We start from the raw sequence: 20,795 nt of genomic DNA, 5'->3' as shown, positions 1-20,795 counted from the left end.
CAGCTGCTGCTTTAAACACATTTAACTGAGGCAGCAAATGTTAGGGAAGGGTAACTGACAATGCTGTGATCTTTTACTGGACTGTTTTTCTGTTTTCAGACGGAGGTCTCTGATGGGGGGTCTCTGATTGGAGAGTCGATGGGGAGCTGATGGAGGGTGCTGGGGGTGGTCAATGGGAAGGGTCAGGTCACCCTTACGCGTGGGTGTTGTTGGGGGGCTAACCCATTATTCCCGTGGTGTTGGGGGGGTGAAGATGCTGCTCTTTGTCAGCCGGAGAGGGCAGGATTAGCATCGAGAGGGGAGGGGGGAGGAACTGCCACCGGATCTCGGGTTTGGTCCGCCCTTTCAAAACTGTGGCCTAATACTAGGATTCCAATGGAAAGAGGCAAATTGTCCCCCATGCATATTTTTGCATGGTTAAGGAGACTCGCAACACCCAGAGGAGACCAGTCCCGATTCTCCGCTGGCAGAAGCACTTACGGCGGGACTCACCATTTCCCGATGCCGATTTCATAATCGGCGATCAGGTGGAGAATCCCTTCTGACGCCGGAATTGGTGGCGGCGCCGGTTTTCTATCCTCCGCCCCTTCGGAAATGACATCATCGCGTCACTCGCCGCTGCCGTTGGCGAATCGCCTGAAGGCCCTCCCCCAATGCTCCGCCGCCGATGGCCTGAGTTCCTGACCGCGCGATTGACATGTAGTCTCAGCGGTAGGGAACCCGGCGTGGCAGCTGTGGACTGTGTCCAGCACCACCACCGTCGGCCGGGAGCCATGCTGCTGGCCGGGGGGACTTTTGCGAGGGCTGGTGGACTGGTGGCATTGGCCAGTGGGTGGCCAGGGGGTCACTGTTTGGCAGGTCGGGTCCATGCATGATCGGCGCCATTTATTACAGCGTGACCGCTGCAGGTCGCCGCCGTGCGCACGCGTGGCCACGGCCATTCTCCAGGCATTTATATCGTGGGAGCCAGGAGGTTTAGTCAGCACGGCTGCTAGCCCCTCACTGGTTGCAGGAATTGGGAGGGTTCGACTCCGATTTTGCCGTTGTAGTATGCCACAGTTCCCATGCCGGCGTTGACACTTAGACCCCAAAACGGTGAATCCAGCCCTTAGTCTCCAGGAATGAGAATCCTGGCCCAGATATCTCATACCTGTTGGACGGAATTCTCCGGCCAATTGCTGGTGGTGAGATTCTCTGGTCCCGCCAGCAGCACACCCCTGCCAGTGGGTTTCCTGGAAGCGTGGGGTGGTTTTAATGGGAAATTCCATTGACCGTGGCGGGAAAAGAGAATCCCACCACCAGTGAACAGCATGAAAATGGGAAGTAATTTGAAATGAATGCAGTACAATAATGAACATTCTTACAGTTATCACCTCATATACAGCTTTCCATTAATTAACATGTAAGTGTCTGTTTTTTTGTATTGAAGGTATCTTTATGTACAATACCTTGTACCCAGGTAGTCCTCGTGAACCAGGTCCACCTGGCAATCCCATTTCACCCTAGTGAAAAAGAAAAAATATTACATTTTTATTGAAATGAGAAAATGTCAAATTTATAACCTTCAGTAATACTTTGCAAAAATTAAAGTGGAATGGCTTAATGCCTTTATATTAAATTGATTTGATGACTATTTTAGTAGTGGTAATAATCCATTTATTTTAATCAAGCATTTGGTTCGAATCTTTGCATAGCATAATTTAAAGAGCTATGTATTAAAATAAATTAAAAATGACTGTTCCCTGTTCTGATTTCATCAGAAATAAAACACTGAATGAAAATTGAAACGAACTGTGTACTGACTAGAAAATAAAATCTTTGTCGATAAAAGAAAAGATGAAGATATTGTGATTTTAGCGTGGAGTTTTGAAAGTACCAGAGGCGAAAGGTAGCTCATCGTGGCACAGCGTGGCCAGTGCAAGCCGGAAGCCTCTGCTCCCGGGATCTACCTGGCTCACAATTCCTCAGGAGATTCAACGTAACCTTGCAAGAGGTTGCTAGGGGAATCCTGCCCACAATGAGCAGGATCAGTTTTTGGCAATTATGCATATTAGAGCGAGGCTGTAAGCCTGACTCTAATGTGCAGATTCCCGAGGTACCTGAGGCTTTGGGATTCAATCCTTTCGCCTCGGGGACATTAGGGCCAGGATTCTCCAAGCCCGTGCTGGGTAGGAGAATCAGCGGTCACGCTGGAAATTCCCGCCACACTGCTCCGACGCTGGGATACGATTCTCCGGCGTCTGGAGAATGTGCACCAGTCGCGCGTGCACGGTCGATGCGGCGCTGGTCGCTGTGGTGATTCTCCGCGGTTGACCGGCCGAGATCGGGGGCTAACAATCGGTGGACGTGCGCGATCTGGACGGGGCCTACCTTCTTCGCCGTGGAAACGGCCACCACGAGCATTGGCGCGGAAACAGCCACCACACACATGCGCCGGCGCGGAAATGGCCACCACACGCATGCGCAGACCGGCGCCTGCAGTGCAGGGCCACATATCGGTGCCGGAGCTGCGTGCAGCACTCCGGCGGCATGCTGGCCCCCTGCGGGCCATTGAATCGATGGGCCAAGAGGCCCGTTGACGCCGGCAAGAAACACTCTGGTATTTACGCCAGCTTCAACACTTAGCTGGGATTTTGGAGAATCCCGGCCCAGGTATGCGCTGTTTGGTACTGGTCCCCACAAAGGGAACCAGATGGAACAGCACTCGTGGGAGTCTCCAAGGGGATCAGAAGCCCCTAGCTGCATGCCCTTTGGGCAGGGTGGTGCCCTGGCACTGCTGGTGCGACCTGGACACCCTGGCAATGCCAGCCTGGTACTGCCAGTCTGACACCTGTAATTTATTGCACATGCGCTATCGAGCTGGGATTGCCTCGCATGGGTGTTGGGGGGTGCGTGGAGGAGCTAGGGGCCCTCCCATGTTGCGCTCGGGCTGGGGGGAGGTCGGAATTTTTTTTGTGAGCCTCGGTGATCAGGACACCATTTAGAAATGGCGTCTCGAACTCTCGCTACAATGGAAATTTCCGGTGAGCGGACCTCCCCATTGTAAAAATAGGGCGATATGCGGCCTCGGCTGCACGTTCCCTCTTTCGGCTCCTTATTCAAAGTGAGTCGCGTTGAATAGCCATGTGTTTCTGTGCACTGCGAGTGCCGGGAAACTCGCGGCTAAATACCCTTGCTCGGGAACTTTGTTCCCTTTTGGGAAGATCGCGCCTGTTTTGTTATGTTTCCTTTGTAACATAAGCGGCTTCCTTGTGTTGCATTTGTCAAGGAAGGTCGAGACGTGTAAATAACTTCAACTCATTTATTTACACCAAGTACACTTTTATAACTTGAGTTTGACACTACTGCTAATCCTATTATAGCTACCTAACTGACTAACCATCTGCTGTCTTCCACGTGGTGGGTGTAATATTGAATCAACCCTGTGCCTCTCCTCACTGACTGTCTCCACTGGCCAAAGGGGCTGATCATGTGTGTGGTGTCCTTTATGTATGGGTTGGTGTGATGCCCCCCTGTGGTCGTGTCACCTCCTTGTGTATCGTGAATGTCCATTGGTCGCCTCCTATCTAACTTATCTATTGGTTGAGTGTGTGTGTGTTGTTTCTGGTGCTCCCTCTAGTGTCTGTCTAGCTTACATGTATTTACAGTGATGCACATCACCACAGCGCCCCACAACACTGAGATGAGCAGTAAATCCTGCAGGCTGATGGGCTAAAATGTGTTGCATCAAATTCTGTTAAACATTTGGATAGTTTCAACCGAATTGTTACCCGATCTGAGCCTAAAGCTGACTATGAATCTGTATCTTTTTGACATTAATGTAATGGTGATATTTCCTAAAGAAAGTATAGGAATGGCATTTCTTTCAATTTCCTGAGGGGTTGGAGTAAGAATGAGTGACACTGAGTTTAAGATGTTTTTCATTTCAGATTTTATTTTTACTTAAATGTAAACTGGCCAGGAAAAATACAGTTCAGCTGCTTTATATATATTTTTTCACCTAAATATTACAACATACATAGTAGTGAATCAGAACTGAGTTCACTTGGAAAAAAAAACAGGAAATGCTGGGAAAACTCAGCAGGTCTGGCAGCATCAATAGAGAGAAACAGAGTTAACGCTTTGAGTCCGTATGATTATCATAGAATTTACAGTGCAGAAGGAGGCCATTCAGCCCATTGAGTCTGCACCGGCTCTTGGAAAGAGCACCCTACCCAAGGTCAACACCTCTACCCTATCCCCATAACCCAGTAACCCCACCCAACACTAAGGGCAATTTTGGACACTAAGGGCAATTTATCATGGCCAATCTACCTAACCTGCACATCTTTGGACTGTGGGAGGAAACCGGAGCACCCGTAGGAAACCCACGCACACACGGGAAGGATGTGCAGACTCCGCACAGATAGTGACCCAAGCCGGAATCGAACCTGGGACCCTGGAGCTGTGAAGCAATTGTGCTATCCACAATGCTACCATGCTGCCCCTGGCATTCTTCTTGAGCTAATGAGTTAACTTGATCTAGTCCATCCCTGCAAAAATCACCAGCCCCTTGGAAGAAAGTTTAAGGGCACAATGTTAAACTTAGGTCTCACTATATATAAATATGCAGTATAAAGAGTTGACACGCTTGACCTCGGCAGTCTTGTAATGGAGACAAGTGAAACAATGTATTGAAGCAACTCTACTGCCTATAGTAGGTGAATTTTGATGCTTCACTACTTTAAAGATACAATGGGCGTGATTCAGGGGCCTCGTCACACCCGACTTGGTGAGACCTCTCATGGGATTCGCAATGATCAAAATACCTTGCAAGATTTATCGAGATCTCACCAGATATCGCGATTGGTATCTCCCCCCGCTAAACACCCAAAACAGGACTCTGTTTGTCCCGTTGAATCACACCCAATATGAATGTTGTTGCTGTTGGCAAAGAATTATATTCCCAACTCTTGGCATACTTGATCAAGAAACATTCAACAACTTATATTTATGTAATGCCCCTAACATAATAAAATGATCCAACGCACTTCACAGGAATGTTACAAAGCAAACGTAAATAAATAACCATTTAAGGAGATATTTGGGCAGATGCCAAAAGCTTGGTCAAAGCTTTTAAGGAGATCTTAAAGGAAGAAAGAGAGGGAGAGAGTTGGGGTGGTTTCCGTTTGGAATTCCAGAACTTAGGGCCCAAGGGGCAATGCCGGCCCACCCTCTTGCCCCCTGTTCCAAAACAGTCCGCTGCCTTCCCCGCCCACACAAACCCCAAGATCCACCCATTGACTTTCCTGAAAAAAGACTTAGGGACAAAGATAGGGAGGTTCTGAAACCCAAACAGAAACATAGGCAGCACCTTCATTTTCACTGTCTGCAACTGCCCAGCCAGCGATAGCGGGAAAACGTCCCACCTCTTAAAAACTGCCTTCATCCTCTGCCAATCGGGCCAGGCTCAATCTTTGCAGCTGGGACCAGCTCCGTACAACCTGGATACCAAGGAATCTGAAGCTCGGGTCCATCACCTTAAACGGTAACTTCAGTAACTTCCTTTCCTTCCTATTGATCGAGAACACCTCATTCTTTCCCATTTTCAATTTATATCCCGAAAACCAGCCAAAGTCCCCTGAGATCTCCATAATCCCCACAATGCTGCCAACGGGACCAAATTATAAATAATAAGTCATCTGCATACAGCGAAACCCAATGTTCGGCAACCCCCCCCCCCCCTTACCCCCGGCCTAAACACCATTGCCAACGTCTCTATCGCCAAGACGAACAGCGTTGTGGAGAGCGGGCACACCTGCCTCGTCCCGCAGTGAAGTCCAAGGTACCCCAAACTCACTCGCGACCGTTTAATCGGCCCATTCAGCCCACGTGACCAGCCTGGTCTGGGAACTACACGCCCCCCTCACCTTCTGATCAGCCATAATCCCTTCTTGAGCCACCCCCGCCCCCCCCCCCTCCCCGGCCTTCATCACACACCCTTCCAGGCCCACCCTCGGATGTCCGCTGCCATCTCTCCCTTCCCAATTGCACCACACCAACTGTACCCATGTCAGCAACCCCTCACCCCAAACAAAGAACTAACCCAACACCTCCCCAAACCTTCGTCCTGATGGCCCCCCACCTCATATCCGTTAACTAGCCCGTCGAGCAAGCATGGTGGCCCTCACCCAATGTCTCTACCTTCCTCTCCCCCTCCAGTCCACCACTCCCATCCTCCTCCCAACCACCAACAAAGAAGAATAAAAAGGCACACTCACCATCGTCGCTCCCCTGCCAAGTCCACCCAAACTACCCACCCCATACATTTTACCATAAACACAAAGCTCCTCACTCAAAGTTCAGTGTTCTCACACTCCTCCCAGTCCATGGTCCTCATAAAGTCCATCGCCTCCTCTGGCGAGCCAAAATAAAACTCCTGTTTCTGATGTGTCACCCACAAACGGGCAGGATACAAAACCCCAAACTTCACCCTCTTGTTGAAGAGGGCAGCCTTTATTCAGTTGAACCCAGCTTTCCTCTTCGCCAATTCTGTACCAGGTCTTGGTAGGCCCGCAGCTCACTCCCTTCCCATGTGCACCTCCTGGTCTGCCTCAGCCATTTCAAAACCTTTTCTTTATCTAAGAAAAGATGCAGCTGCACCACCATTGCCCTTGGCGGCTCTCCCACCTGCAGCCTCAGCGTCAGCGCCCTGTGCACCCGATCCACTTCGACGGGCCTGTCAAAGGCCCCCTCACCCATTAACTTCTCCAGCATCCTCACCACATACTGGCGGCCTCCACTCCCTCGATGCCCTCAGGCATCCCGACAATCCTCAGGTTCTGTCTCCTGGAGAGATTCTCCAGGTCCTCCAATTTCTTTCTCACATTCTTCTGGCTGTCCAAGACCATCCCCAACTCCACCTCCAATGAGGCGATCCGCTCCTCTTGCTCCCCCACCACCTCCTCCACCTTCTGAATCGGCAGACCCTGAGCCTCCAGCCTCTGCTCCACTCTCTCAATTGCACCTCTGAGTGGCTCCACCACCTTAGCCAGGTCTTCCGAAGCCTCGTTCCTCTGCTGCTGGAATTTTCCATTCAAAAACTCCACCTGCTACTCTGTCAACCATTGGGCTGCCCCCTTGTCCTCTGCCATCTTAACCTGTGGCACACCACAAAAATGTCCATCTCCAGCTGCTCTCTCTTTATTGCGGCACTTCACATCCTCTGATTCATACACCAATTTCACCAGAGGAGTCCTACCTTCCCTGGGCACTCACACACCATTTGCATTCAAAAGGCCCCCCCATATGGGTGGGGGAGGCCCAACAAACTCCACCTTAAGCGGGAGCCACCAAATGTGCGACCACTCACCCCATGGCCGTCACTGGAAGTCGCCTAGTTCTGGGTTTGTTCATTAAATCTGTTGCAATTTCGCAGTTTTACTTTTGTAAGTGGAAATACTGCGAATTCAGATGCATATTGTCTTTCATTTCAACGGGAGCTGGGCAAGGAAAATTAAAAAAACAATTTGACACACCCAAATTTGTTTGTTTCCCTTTTTGATGGCTTTTATTCCTCACATAGACAGAGATTTCATATGATAGTGAAATTGTGGAGGAAGCAACAGACCACCAGGAACTGGGAGATATATTTTGGCAGAAAAGCAGAAAATGCTGGTAAATCTCAATGGGTGTGGCAACATCTGTGGAGAGTCGACGGATTTGAAATATTAACTCTGTTTACCTCTGCACAGATGCTTTTTTTATCATAGAATTTACAGTGCAGAAGGAGGCCATTCGGCCCATCGAGTCTGCACCGGCTCTTGGAAAGAGCACCCTACCCAAGGTCAACACCTCCACCCTATCCCCATAACCCAGTAACCCCACCCAACACTAAGGGCGATTTTGGACACTAAGGGCAATTTATCATGGCCAATCCACCTAACCTGCACATCTTTGGACTGTGGGAGGAAACCGGAGCACCCGGAGGAAACCCACGCACACACGGGGAGGATGTGCAGACTCCGCACAGACAGTGACCCAAGCTGGAATCGAACCTGGGACCCTGGAGCTATGAAGCAATTGTGCTATCCACAATGCTACTGTGCTGCCCGTCTGCCAGATCTTCTGAGGTTTTCTAGCATTTTGATATTTCAGATTTCCAGCATCTGAGATATTTTGCTTCTATTTTAGTGATACATTCTGGCATAACTGGAGACAAGTCAAGTGTTTCACCTTTTGGAAGTATTGCTTCAACAAGCCGATGGTCTGTGCCACATGTTTGCTGGTGGATCCATGGCCCTCATTATATGCCTACTGTTGCATGATCGAGTGGAAGAGGGGGATCATCAACCAGATGTACAGGAGATATGCTTTGTTACCAAGCAGCTATCCTCTTGTTATTCTTGGAGGCACGAAGAGAGCAATATTGCCAGGACCCCTTAAAGGCATAATGCTGCTGCCAGGATGGCAGATATTCACTGATATAGGGCAGAATTCTTCGTTTGGGCAATTATGTTCTCCTGCTGGAAGTGAATCTCATTGAATTCACGCTCCCACTGCCAGTGCTGTTCAGGTGAAATTCAGGTCATGCAAATGGGCCAGCACTCTGCCCATGACAAATGTATGCGATTCCTGGCCCTACTGGCTTGATTCGCTGAGGCCGGGATTCGCATTAAAGATTCTCACAAGCTGGAGCTGTTTATAAGAACGCCATTCAGCTCAGACTGTTATTCCACCAAGAAGATGGCTGCACGGAGACCTGTTCCCCCCCCCCCCCCCCCCACCCCGATTCCGTGAGTTTGAAATATATTGCATGTTGGATGGCATCACAGAGAGAAGGGAATTCTCTTCCCCAGGGTGTGGCAGAGACTCAAGCCCGTCCTATCCAACAGCGATTGAGAAGAGGTGGCAGAGGCTGTCCGTAGTGGAAGCATCACCAGGAGGACTGGCACGCAATACCTAAAAGACAAATGATCTCCTTAGGGCAGCTCGGATGAGTCACCACCTCTATGCCCCTGGCATCACTCCCATCCCTCATTCCTCACAACACCCCACCTACCTGCATCTCACTTACAGCCCACCCTCCATTAAACCCTAACCACATGTATTCCCTCATTGGCCTGGAGCCTTGCACACACATGCCACCATGAACTCGCCTCCCAACGTTTTACTATGTCCTTTCTGTGTCCCCAAGGAAACGGCGACCCACAATAGGTTTGAGCGCCAGAAGACAGGAGGGGGAGTCACAGACATCCAGGTCCAGACCCCTTCGGAGGAGAGGGCCATCCAACCCGCAGGGGAGGTCGATGAGAGGATAGTGGCTGCGTTGGAGGTTGGCATGTGCCAAACAAGTGAGAGTCCAATGCAACGTCGATGTTCCTATAGCAAGCGAGTCACCCCTCACCCACAGACCAGTCCTTCCCAGGATCTCATCTCATGTCTTTTGTTTTGCAGGCTCACCATCAGACGATCCGGGCCATCGGGGTACAGGCCCCCCGATCCAGATCCTCGGCTCACCCTCCAGAAGCACGACTCCAGGGAAGCCACTGTTTTTAACCAGCACCATCCAGAGACAATAACCTCAGTGGGTTATGTTAGTGATAGGGCTCCCGGGTCACCCTCTGGTGAGCACCAGACAAATACTGCAGCATATTAGGTACTCCCGAGGGAGCAGACGGTCGAGGGGTTGCCCGATCCCAGGGAACAGCTGTCGTCTAGAAAGGTGTTGCTCTTCTAGAAAGTATGATCCCATCACTGGTGTAGATGCAGACTGGCCGATAAAAGCCGGGAGACCCCGCTCCTGGGATCTACCCGATCTCACGAGGCGTTGCAATGTGAGTCCTGCCCATTGTGAGTGGGGTCACATTTTAGCAAGCCTGCATATTAAAGCGAGATAGCTGTCCTCAATTTAATGTGCAGATTCCCGGTTGCCCGAGGCACGGGATCAATCTCCTTTGCCTTGGAGATCTCAGGCGAGTGCCGATTAGTACTGGTCTCCACAAGTGGGGAGCAGACGGAAAGGCACTCGTGAGGGTCTCCCATGGGATAGGATGCTCCAAGGTGCAAGCCCTTTGGGAAGGTTGGTATCTTGGTACTGCTGGTGCTACCCGGGCACCCTGCACTGCCATCCTGGCACACTGGCAGTTCCACCTGAGTACCATCCTGGCACTGATGAGGTGCCCAGCTGGCACTGCCAAGGTGCCAACCTGGCATTTGTTGTGTGGGTGCTATCGGGCTGGGAGGGTTGGAGATGGCTTTGGGTGGCCTTAGAGATCAGGACATCATTAAAAAATGGAGTGCAACCGATGGCGTGCATTCATATACCTGCCTAACACTGTTGCCTTTTACCCCTGCCCCCCCCCCCCCCCCCCCACAGGAGAAGCGCGCACACAACAATAGGGAGCATGTGAGGACTGGAGGAGGGCCCGCTGATGAGAGGCCACTGACCGTACACGAGGAAAGGGCCCTGGAACTGGCTGGCGGACCTGAGGACCGGGAGGTTGCTGATGCAGAGGTCGGGGGCGTACTAGCGAGTGAGCCACCGACAGCCCGTCCCCATATCCCCCCTCCCCTATATCCCCCTCCCCGTATCACCTGATCACTGCCTGATGTCTAACCATGCATGCTTCATTGTGTATCGCAGGACCAAACGTCGAGGCACCCATCCCCGCAGATGCAGACCGCCCGCAGGATGCCCCTCGGAGACCACAGGAGACGGAGAGACACGCACCCTCCAGCATGCGACGCCCGCAGGATGCCCCTCGGAGACCACAGGAGACGGAGAGACCCGCACCCTCCAGCAAGCGACGGCCGCAGGATGCCCCTCGGAGACCACGGGAGATGGAGAGACCCGCACCCTCCAGCATGCGACGCCCGCAGGATGCCCCTCGGAGACCACAGGAGATGGAGAGACCCGCACCCTACAGCATGCGACGCCCGCAGGATGCCCCTCGGAGACCACGGGAGACGGAGAGACCCGGACTCTCCAGCATGCGACGCCCGCAGGATGCCCCTCGGAGACCACGGGAGACGGAGAGACCTGGACCCTCCAGCATGCGACGCCAGCAGGATGCCCCTCGCACACCACGGGAGACCTGGAGCAACAGGGAGATGACACCCCCGTCACGTGCGGGAGCGACCACCCAGCGACGAGGTGGGCAGCCACAGGCCCCCGTCACATCCGAGCCAGGACACCACTACCCAGGATACCACTACCCAGGACACCACTACCCAGGACACCACTACCCAGGACACCCCTACCCGGGACTGCACTACCCAGGACACCCCTACCCGGGACAGCACTACCCAGGAAGACGAAATACCGGACAGTGACTCAGAGTGGATGGGTGGAGAGGAACCCCCACCCCAAAGTGCCATGGACTCAGAGTGGGACGAAGAGCACGACACAACGCCACTGCTGTCACCAACACCCTCCACCATCGCAGAAACACTCACCACGGTTGGGCACTTTAGTGATGAGGCGTCTGGTACACTCACTGGTGCACACAACACAGCCGTCCCGGTACAGCAGGTGGAGGTAGGAGCAGCAGAGGGACCGGGCAGTCGGAGGGCAGCCCAGCCCAAGCGAACATCTGCCGCCCAGATGGATCCCGGGTTCCTGGAGTTACCACACCCACACATAGATCCGATGCAACCACCGACCCGGAGACGAGCGAAGAGGGTGACGGGCGGCTTGCGGCGGCTGCGGTCGCAGGTGGAGGAGTCCACCCGCGTCCAGGAGCTGGGAGTGGTGCCGGTCATGCGTGCCACCCAGGCTGACAGCGCACGGGTGGCGTCCGCGGTGGAGGCAATGGGTGCGACGGTGTCAGACATGGGGAACGGTTTGCGAGGCCTGGGGCCTTCCGTGCAGGTGGCGTCTGTGGCCCAGGAAATGGCTGCCCTCTCACAGGAGGCCATGAGCCAGTGCCAGTGCCAGATGGCAGAGGCGCTCAACGCCATAGCCCAGTCTCTGCAGGCCATGGCCCAGTCTCAGCAGGCCATGGCCCAGTCTCTGCAGGCCATCGCTGAGGGCATCGGCGCCAGTGGCCATGTGCGAGCCGGCGTCGCACTGTCACAGACAGGGTTTGCCAACCCCCTGGGCTCCATGGCTGCAAACCTGCAGACCCCTGTCGATACCAGCACGGGCCTCCAGGACTGGCAGCGCCAGATGTCGGGGGGGCGTTGGATGGCCAGTCTGTTCGCATCCCCCACTCATGTAGAGGCCTGGGGGCCATCGGGCACCCCGAGGGAGGAGGAGGTGGTGTGGTCCGTCCTGGTTCCCTCTGTAGGGGAGGTCCCGGTACACCGTGACACCTCGGACTCCCCCCCCCTTCCGTCCCAGGTGCATCGGGTGGGCAACGGGCAGGACAGGCTGGCAGCTCGCCATCCCAGTCGCCCGGGCCGCAGCCTGGCCCATCTAGGCCAGCACGCCCCAGGAAACGGCCGCCAAAGGGATCCAGTGTCAGAGGGCAGGAATCACAGGAGTCCACCTCCAGTTCTGCTGTACCGTCTGGGGAACCACGTAGACGTAGTCAAAGGGCCCGTAAGGCCAAACAATTAGACACTGAGTAAGTTGGCACGGGTGCAGGGCACAGATGAATTTTAGGGGCTAGGGCACGTGCATGAACTCCTTTGGTTATTAAAGTCAATGTTACACCTAGCGAAGCTGCCTTTGTGCTCTGTCCAAAGTGTGCGGGGGTGTCATGTACGTTGAGCGCAAGTGTGTGTGTGAGGGGTGGTCTTACCTCAGCCCCAGGTGAGTCTGCCCCCTTCCCCCTGGGCCGCCATCAACATCCCCCGGGCAGAGGACGGGACCGTGCGCTGCAGTGTCACAGCCGCATGCAAGGATGGTCCGGGTGGATGGTGGTACTGTGGCCATGGGTCAGACATAGTCCAACGATGTCGAGCCAGGAGCTCATCGCAGGGCGGGTTGTCATCATCCTCCATTGCCTGCGATAGACACGCGTCCACCCGCAACTGTGTGAGCCCGGCCCGTTGTGCTGCAGGTGGATCAGCAATGGGGGGGGGGGGGGGGGGGGGGGGGGGGGGGGGGGTGGTGTGCATGCGGGTGGGGTGGGTGGGGTTGGGGAGGGGGGTGAGGGTGCTGGGTGGGTGGATGGGTGTGGCGAGTGGGTGGTCGGCTGTTGCCATGGTGTGCGGTCTGTGGCCATACTACCCGATTCCCACGCCCATCTAGTCAGTGAAGCGGGCGTCTATCAGTCTGTCCCGTGCCCGCTGGGCCAGCCGGTAACGGTGGACAGCCACCCGCCTGTGTCTACCCCGTCTGCCCTGACCATTGCCCCCATCCCCCTCATCTGGGAGGACTGGGCCTCTTCCTGCTGCTCCTCCACTCCGCCCTCCTCTGCCTGCGGCACATCGCCCCTCTGCTGGGCTATGTTGTGCAGGACGCAGCACACCACAATGATGCGGCCGACCCTATCTGACCGGTACTGGAGGGCGCCCCCAGAGAGGTCCAGGCACCTGAAACGCATCTTCAGCACGCCAAAGCACCTCTCGATCACTCCCCTTGTCGCTACATGGGCATCATTGTAGCGGTTCTCCGCCTCATTGCGTGGCCTCCGTATAGGCGTCATCAGCCACGATCGCAATGGGTAGCCCCTGTCGCCCAGCAACCAGCCCCTCAGCCGGGGATGGCGCCCCTCGTACATGCCGGGGATGGATGACCGCGACAACACGAATGAGTCGTGTACACTGCCTGGGTGACGGGCGCAGACGTGCAGGATCATCATGCGGTGGTCGCAGACCACCTGTACGTTCATCGAATAGGTCCCCTTCCTATTAGTGAATACGGCCCTGTTATCTGCAGGTGGCCGCACGGCGACGTGCATCCCATCGATCGCGCCCTGGACCATGGGGAACCCGGCCACGGCAGAGAAGCCCACGGCCCGGGCATCTTGGCTGGCCCGGTCCACGGGGAAGCGGATGTAGCGGTGCGCCATGGCATATAGGGCATCTGTCACTGCCCGGATGCACCGGTGCACCGATGTCTGCGATATGCCGGACAGGTCCCCACTCGGTGCCTGGAATGACCCCGTTGCATAAAAGTTCAGGGCCACCGTAACCTTGACGGACACGGGGAGAGGGTGTCCCCAGCCAGTGCCACGCGGTGACAGGTGTGCCAGCAGGTGGCAGATGTGTGCCACGGTTTCCCGGCTCATCCGGAGTCTCCTCCTGCATTCCCGGTCCGTGAGGTCCTGGCATGACTGCCGGGGCCGGTACACACGGGGCGCCGTCGGGTGCCTCCGTTGTCGTGGGGCTGCGACGTCCTCTTCCCCCTCCTCGTCCTGTCGGTCAGGTGTCCCTCCAGCCTGGGCGGCTGCCGCCTGCCCCTCTGCGGCAGCCTGCGCCGCCTCTCTGGCACGCTCTTCCTCCTCCTCCTCCTCATCCAGGGCAACATAGACATGAGCGGGTGCCACCACGGCGGCCAACATCGCTGGATGATCTGAAAACATGACGGCCTGGTGGGGGGAGGGGAACGACGACATGTCATCATTGCCCACATCCCCTCCTCTCCCCAGCCAGGTGGCATGGACCGCATGGGTCCAACTGTTGGAGGCTGGCACCTGGCCAGGTGGACCAACTCACTTGCCCTCCCATCCCCCTCCTCGGCACGGACCCCCCCCAACCTCCACCCCAGCACGGACCCCCGCCCAACCTCCACCCCAGCACGGACCCCCGCCCAACCTCCACCCCAGCACGGACCCCCCCCCAACCTCCACCCCAGCACGGACCCCCCCCCCAACCCCCAACCTCCACCCCGGCACGGCACGGACACCCCCCAACCTCCACCCCAGCACGGACCCCCCCCCCCAACCTCCACCCCAGCACGGACCCCCCCCCCAACCCCCAACCTCCACCCCGGCACGGCACGGACCCCCCCCATCCTCCACCCCAGCACGGACCCCCCCCAACCTCCACCCCAGCATGGACCCCCCCCAACCTCCACCCCGGCACGGACCCCCCCCAATCTGCACCCCAGCACGGACCCCCCCCCCAACCTCCACCCCAGCACGGACCCCCCCCAACCTCCAACCCAGCATGGACCCCCCCCCATCCCCCAACCTCCACCCCGGCACGGCACGGACGCCCCCCAACCTCCACCCCAGCACGGACCCCCCCCCAACCTCCACCCCAGCACGGACGCCCCCCAACCTCCACCCCAGGACGGACACCCCCCCAACCTCCACCCCAGCACGGACCCCCCCAACCCCCAACCTCCACCCTGGCACGGCACGGACCCCCCCCAAACTCCACCCCAGCACGGACCCCCCCCAACCTCCACCCCGGCACGGCACGGACCCCCCCCAACCTCCACCCCAGCACGGACCCCCCCCAACCTCCACCCCAGCACGGACCCCCCCCCAACCCCCAACCTCCACCCCGGCACGGCACAGACCCCCCCCCAACCTCCACCCCAGCACGGACCCCCCCCAACCTCCACCCCGGCACGGACCCCCCCACCAACCTCCACCCCAGCACGGACCCACCCCCAACCTCCACCCCGGCACGGCATGGACCCCCCCCAACCTCCACCCCAGCACGGACCCACCCCCAACCTCCACCCCAGCACGGACCCCCCCCAACCCCCAACCTCCACCCCGGCAAGGCACGGACCCCCCCCCAACCTCCACCCCAGCACGGACCCCCCCCCCAACATCCACCCCGGCACGGACCCCCCCACCAACCTCCACCCCAGCACGGACCCACCCCCAACCTCCACCCCGGCACGGCATGGACCCCCCCCCCAACCTCCACCCCAGCACGGACCCCCCCCCAACCTCCACCCCAGCACGGACCCCCCCCAACCCCCAACCTCCACCCCGGCACGGACCCCCCCCCAAACCTCCACCCCGGCACGGACCCCCTCCCGGCACTCCCCCGGAGCCCAGCCTACTCTAACCACCCCCCCCCCCCGCCGCACACACACACACACACAACCCGAGACACACCTCTCCTCACGCAATCAGACTGCGGCCACGCCATTGCCTGCCCAGAGCCAACCCCCCAGGCCGTCACTCACCTCCACGCTGGTCGGCGTCAGCCTGGAGCACCGGGTCACGCCGATGAAAAGGAGGTTTGATTCACGTCGACGTGAACGGTCATCACGTCGACGGGACTTCGGCCCATCCGGAAGGGAGAATATCGGCAGGCCGAAAATCGGCTGCCTTGCGCAGACCCGTGACATTCTCCGCGGCAGCGGCGCCATTAACGCCCCGCCGACTTTTCTCCCTTCGGAGACTTCGGCAACCGGCGGGGGCGGGATTCACGGCGGCCAACGGCCATTCTCCGACCCTCTGGGGGGTCGGAGAATGACGCCCCACTGATCTCTCGCTATAAAAAGGAATTCCAACGAGCGGAGCTCCTCAGTGTACAAAACGGTTCTATGTGCGGATTCGGCCGCGTGTTCCCCATTGAGGCTTGTTATCAAACGTAAGTTGTGTTTTAAGCCTGGTGTTTCTTGGTGCTGTGAGCGCCGGGAAACACATGACTAAAAGCGCTCGCTATGGGACTTTGTTCCCATTTAGTAAAATCGCTCTTCAAGTTTCAACACATGCATTAAGTCAGCTAGAATAGCTGATTAATATCACTATCTAACCCCTCCTCATGCTATCAGTGCATTTGTGCCATGTCAGCACTAGCATCCTGCCCAGTATGGGGCACTGAGAGAAATACATTAGCGGTGGATATCAGTGAAGCCCATGCCATTTTAGTCCAGTGGTGCTACAGATCTCAATTCTGCGTCCATGATGCCGTCAGAACATAGGAATTAGGAGCAGAAGTAGGAAATTCAGCCCTTCTAACCTGCTCCACCATTCTACCAGATCATGGCTGATCTCTTACTGGCCACTTATATCTGTTTAACCTGTTTTGTTTATAGGAAATATATCTATCTCCTTCTTGAAACCATTTAATGACTCCAATTCAACCGCACTATGGGACAGCGAGTTCAGTAAATTCACCACCCTCTGTGAGAGGTAGTTCCTCCTCATCTCAGTTCTACCTCTCAACCTATACCTGTGACCTCTTGTTCTAGAACCTGTGATCAATTGGCAGGAATTCTGAACTGGATATTACAAAGTGGTCAACTGAGTGTGCTAAATCAGTTTTCTTTATAATTGATGAATGGGAAGTCAACAGAATTCTCCGGTCCCCCAACCGCGTATTTCTAGGCAGCGCGCCGTTCGCTGGCGGCGAGATTCTGTCTTCCCATCGCTTGTCAATGGGATTTCCCATTGAAGCTACTCCACGCTGCCGGGAAACCCGTGAACGGGGATGCGTGCAAGTGGGAAAAGTGAACCGCAATGGCCGGGGAATTCCGGCCACTGTGTTTTGGCGAAAATAACTGCAATTACTGTTCTTAGGTGCACTGCATTACCTGATGCTAATTTATTGCTGCACTTCCAAAATGTGCATCAAACTTACATAACTTTTCTGGATCTTTGATGAAGTATATAATTTTTTGATATAAAAATATTTTTATAATTTCTTTAAAAAATTACAAAATACTGACTGAATAATTAATAAAACAGGCTTTTTGCACGGTAAAATCTTGAAACAAAATTTTCTTAAAAAGCCATTGGTTGATATTTCAACATTTATGTAATTAGAATTCACATTGTACATTGTACTTACCATTTTGCCAGAAGGCCCCCTTTCTCCCACTTCCCCAGTAATTCCATTTCTACCCTGTAATAAATAACATTAAAAAATTAGTTAACACAGAATAGTTGATTTTTATTATTATACTTATGCTAATCTAAAACTGCAGCAATTGTAATTGAAGTGTCACAGGTCATCCCCTACCATCTAGGACCAATATTAATCTCTTTTTCCCAGTGCCAGAATTCTTTATAACATCCGAGGCACTAACGTTACTAAGGTGGTTCGAGGCAGTACCAGACAAACTTCCAGTATAACGGAACAAGAGTTTATTGGTAATAAGTCAAGGTACACTATACACATACACAGAGTCACTAAACATGTCCCACTCTGCCTGGGACCCTGCTCCCAGGGCCCCGCGTCTTCTCCTCATTGGTTGGGGTTCGGGCACTCCTGTGCGATAGATCAAGCCTGTCACGTGGGCCGTGAGGGCTCGCCTCTTAAAGGGGCCACATCACCACATCCCTCCCCCTTTAAAACTCACAGAACTCCTAGATTCCCTCTGTTACGACTCCAACATGGGAGCACTGGTGCTCCCTTCTGGCTCCAACTGCTCCGAGAGTTATTTTGCTCACTTTCACTGTGCTTAATCTGAATGTTTCAGGTTCTTCATCTGAATTCCTCTCTACTTTGCTCACTTGATTCATAACTTGTTATTTTTTATTTGGCTCTGTCTGGTGTGGCAACGTGCCTGGGTATGACCATTCTTATTGCACTGAAAACAAATAAACTCTCTGCAGCGGCACGCTTCTTGGGAGTAGTCTCCCCCACGTCGGTGGCAGTCGTCTTGACTTCTGGCTGATGACACATTTTCATTCCTGACACTGACTACGATCCTGTTCCTGGGATCGTGGATGAACTTCCTCTGTGTCTGTCGAACTGGCTGCGAGCCTTGCAGCCATATCTTCCCATAGCTGGTTCACCTTGCCTTCTTGCATGCTTTGAAGCTCTGAAGCACCCCTCTCGGCACACTTAGTTACCTGAGCAACCTTGAGTGCCCTGTTTACGGTAATATTTGTTTCAGCCAGAATCTTCTATTTCACACTTATGTTGTTTATATTATATAGTAAACATAAACCATATAATAAACAGTTGTACAGCATGTCTCCGAGCTCTGTTGCCAATTTTGGTTGGACATATTCCTGGAGGAATGAGCATGAGCATGCTTCCAACTACCTCACCAGACAATTTCTGTTATATACAAATATTAATGAAACATAATTTCAGCAATGATACCCTTTTGTCAGCTGATTAATTGTCTTTCCGAAATGAAGATAATGTATCGTGAAAATATTTGCCAGGAGATCCACCACACAGAAATTAATTGAAAATCACTATTACAAAAGAAACAAAATGCAGTCCAATGAACACAAGAATAACTACACTACTTCAAAAGAAACAAGAAGTAATAAAATGAGAACAAGGACACAAAAATATCAAAGGTACAGTCATAGGTGTGCGACCATCAAAACAGCGCATTTTTCCACCCCAATCCATGAATACAATTCAACTGGTTGTTTGATAGTAGGACTTGAATATTGCTGAAAGACAGATATTTTTGTCAAAGCTATTCATCTTACACTCGCTAGGACAATTCTCAAGAATACCAATGTCAGTGGAAAAAACAAATTTATGCTGTATGAAAAGAAAGTGCTGATTAGTTGGCAAGTGGACTCTGATTGGCAGAAGCATTGCCATGGAGATCCCCCAGTTGATAGTGACTGACAGTTAACCGCCAAGCATTGTTTGAAATTTGAATCAGGTAGCTTGACTCTGATTAGTCAAAGAATTGCCTTGAGGAATGAACCAGCGAATGGCTATCACTTATTCTGTTTAACTGAAACAGGCACAATGTGTGCACATGTTCTTTCTGCATGCAACAAACAGGGCGCAGTGTATTAATGCATGTAGCTTCAGGTAAAGCTGAAGCCCGAGCCCGAGTGACAATCTTAAATTGGTTGCCAGCGTAATTCTTAGCATACTGAGGATTATTTTGCAAATGTTGTCCAATCGAGGATCATATCTAATTTTGGACACTGTGTTTTGAGTTGTGCAAGACAGGCTGGTTGAGTATGGTCAATACCTTGTCCATTGCAAACAGTGGAAGGGACATGCTGTTTGATACGATCCGCCAGTCTTTGGAGTGTACTACCTACATCCATGGCATCAAAATAGTATTGAAATTCATATACTACATTACTCATTTGTGTGATAGAACACCTTTCTTGCTTGACAGTAGCATTCAGTTAGTGGTGAATACCACTCATGTTGCTACTGCATATTAGCAGCACGAAGCAGCTGGTTTCACCCGTCACTCAGATTTTTGAGATAACTTACCCTTCCAGAGCAATCTGAGGTAGACTGGGCACTTTTCAAATACCAAAAGCCTTAAGTCTGATCATGAGTTTGTGCAATATACAGTGCAAAATGATCTGATTAAGGATGCCCTATTTCAGCAGCTTGCTATAAGATGAGCTTTGTAAACTTGATATTGAAATTGTATGCAAACCTTGTGTCCCATAGGTCCAATATGTCCTGGCATTCCGGGAATACCCTAGAAGAAACATACAACAAAATAATAATTCTTTGATAATACCATAGAGCATTTATTTGAATTAAATTCAACAAAAACATTCAATAAAGGAAAAAGAATCCTGTCAGCAATAACATTTTTAAAATAGGGGAAATTCCTACATAATTTAGGTAAAAATAGGTTAAAAAAGTAACCTTTTAAAAAATTCCTTCATGGGATTTGGGTGTCATTGGCAAGGACAACATTTGTTGCCCACCCTTAATTACCCTTGAGAAGGTGATGATGAACTGTCTTCTTGAACTGCTGCAGTACACCTTAAAGGGAAAGGAAATGTATGGGGCAGAATTTATGGTCCTCTGCTGGTTGGTTTGCATGCAGGAGTGGGCCCATAAAACTCCCCAGATGATCTTCCCACCTTCCTCTCGCCCACCTCAATCTGTCTGCAGTTTAATGGTGATGCAGATGAGGCCCAGTCCAGCTTGCCTGTCCTTGCCTAATTGAGGCCCTTAATTGGGCAAATAAAGATGACATAAGGGCTATTTCCAGCCTGGCCTCAATTTTCTGGCTGGCAGGATGAGTTCAGGAGCCGGGTGAAGCTCAA

The 20,795-nt window shown here is 53.3% G+C and overlaps 1 protein-coding gene across 1 annotated transcript in view; it reads right to left on the bottom strand.

Moving 5' to 3' along the window:
- The window catches only part of col21a1 (collagen, type XXI, alpha 1), a 485,509-nt gene that overhangs the window by 128,401 nt on the left and 336,313 nt on the right, over positions 1 to 20,795 (bottom strand). The window contains exons 20-22 of the mRNA XM_072498439.1: positions 20,171 to 20,215; positions 17,635 to 17,688; positions 1,449 to 1,502 (exon numbers count right to left, since the gene is read on the bottom strand). Coding sequence (XP_072354540.1) covers positions 1,449 to 1,502; positions 17,635 to 17,688; positions 20,171 to 20,215 — 153 coding nt within the window. The remainder of the gene's footprint in view (positions 1 to 1,448; positions 1,503 to 17,634; positions 17,689 to 20,170; positions 20,216 to 20,795) is intronic.

The sequence above is a fragment of the Scyliorhinus torazame genome, chromosome 4 (genome assembly GCF_047496885.1).
Source record: "Scyliorhinus torazame isolate Kashiwa2021f chromosome 4, sScyTor2.1, whole genome shotgun sequence".
Classification (NCBI taxonomy): domain Eukaryota; kingdom Metazoa; phylum Chordata; class Chondrichthyes; order Carcharhiniformes; family Scyliorhinidae; genus Scyliorhinus; species Scyliorhinus torazame.
This window is presented reverse-complemented; position numbering and strand designations above follow the sequence as displayed.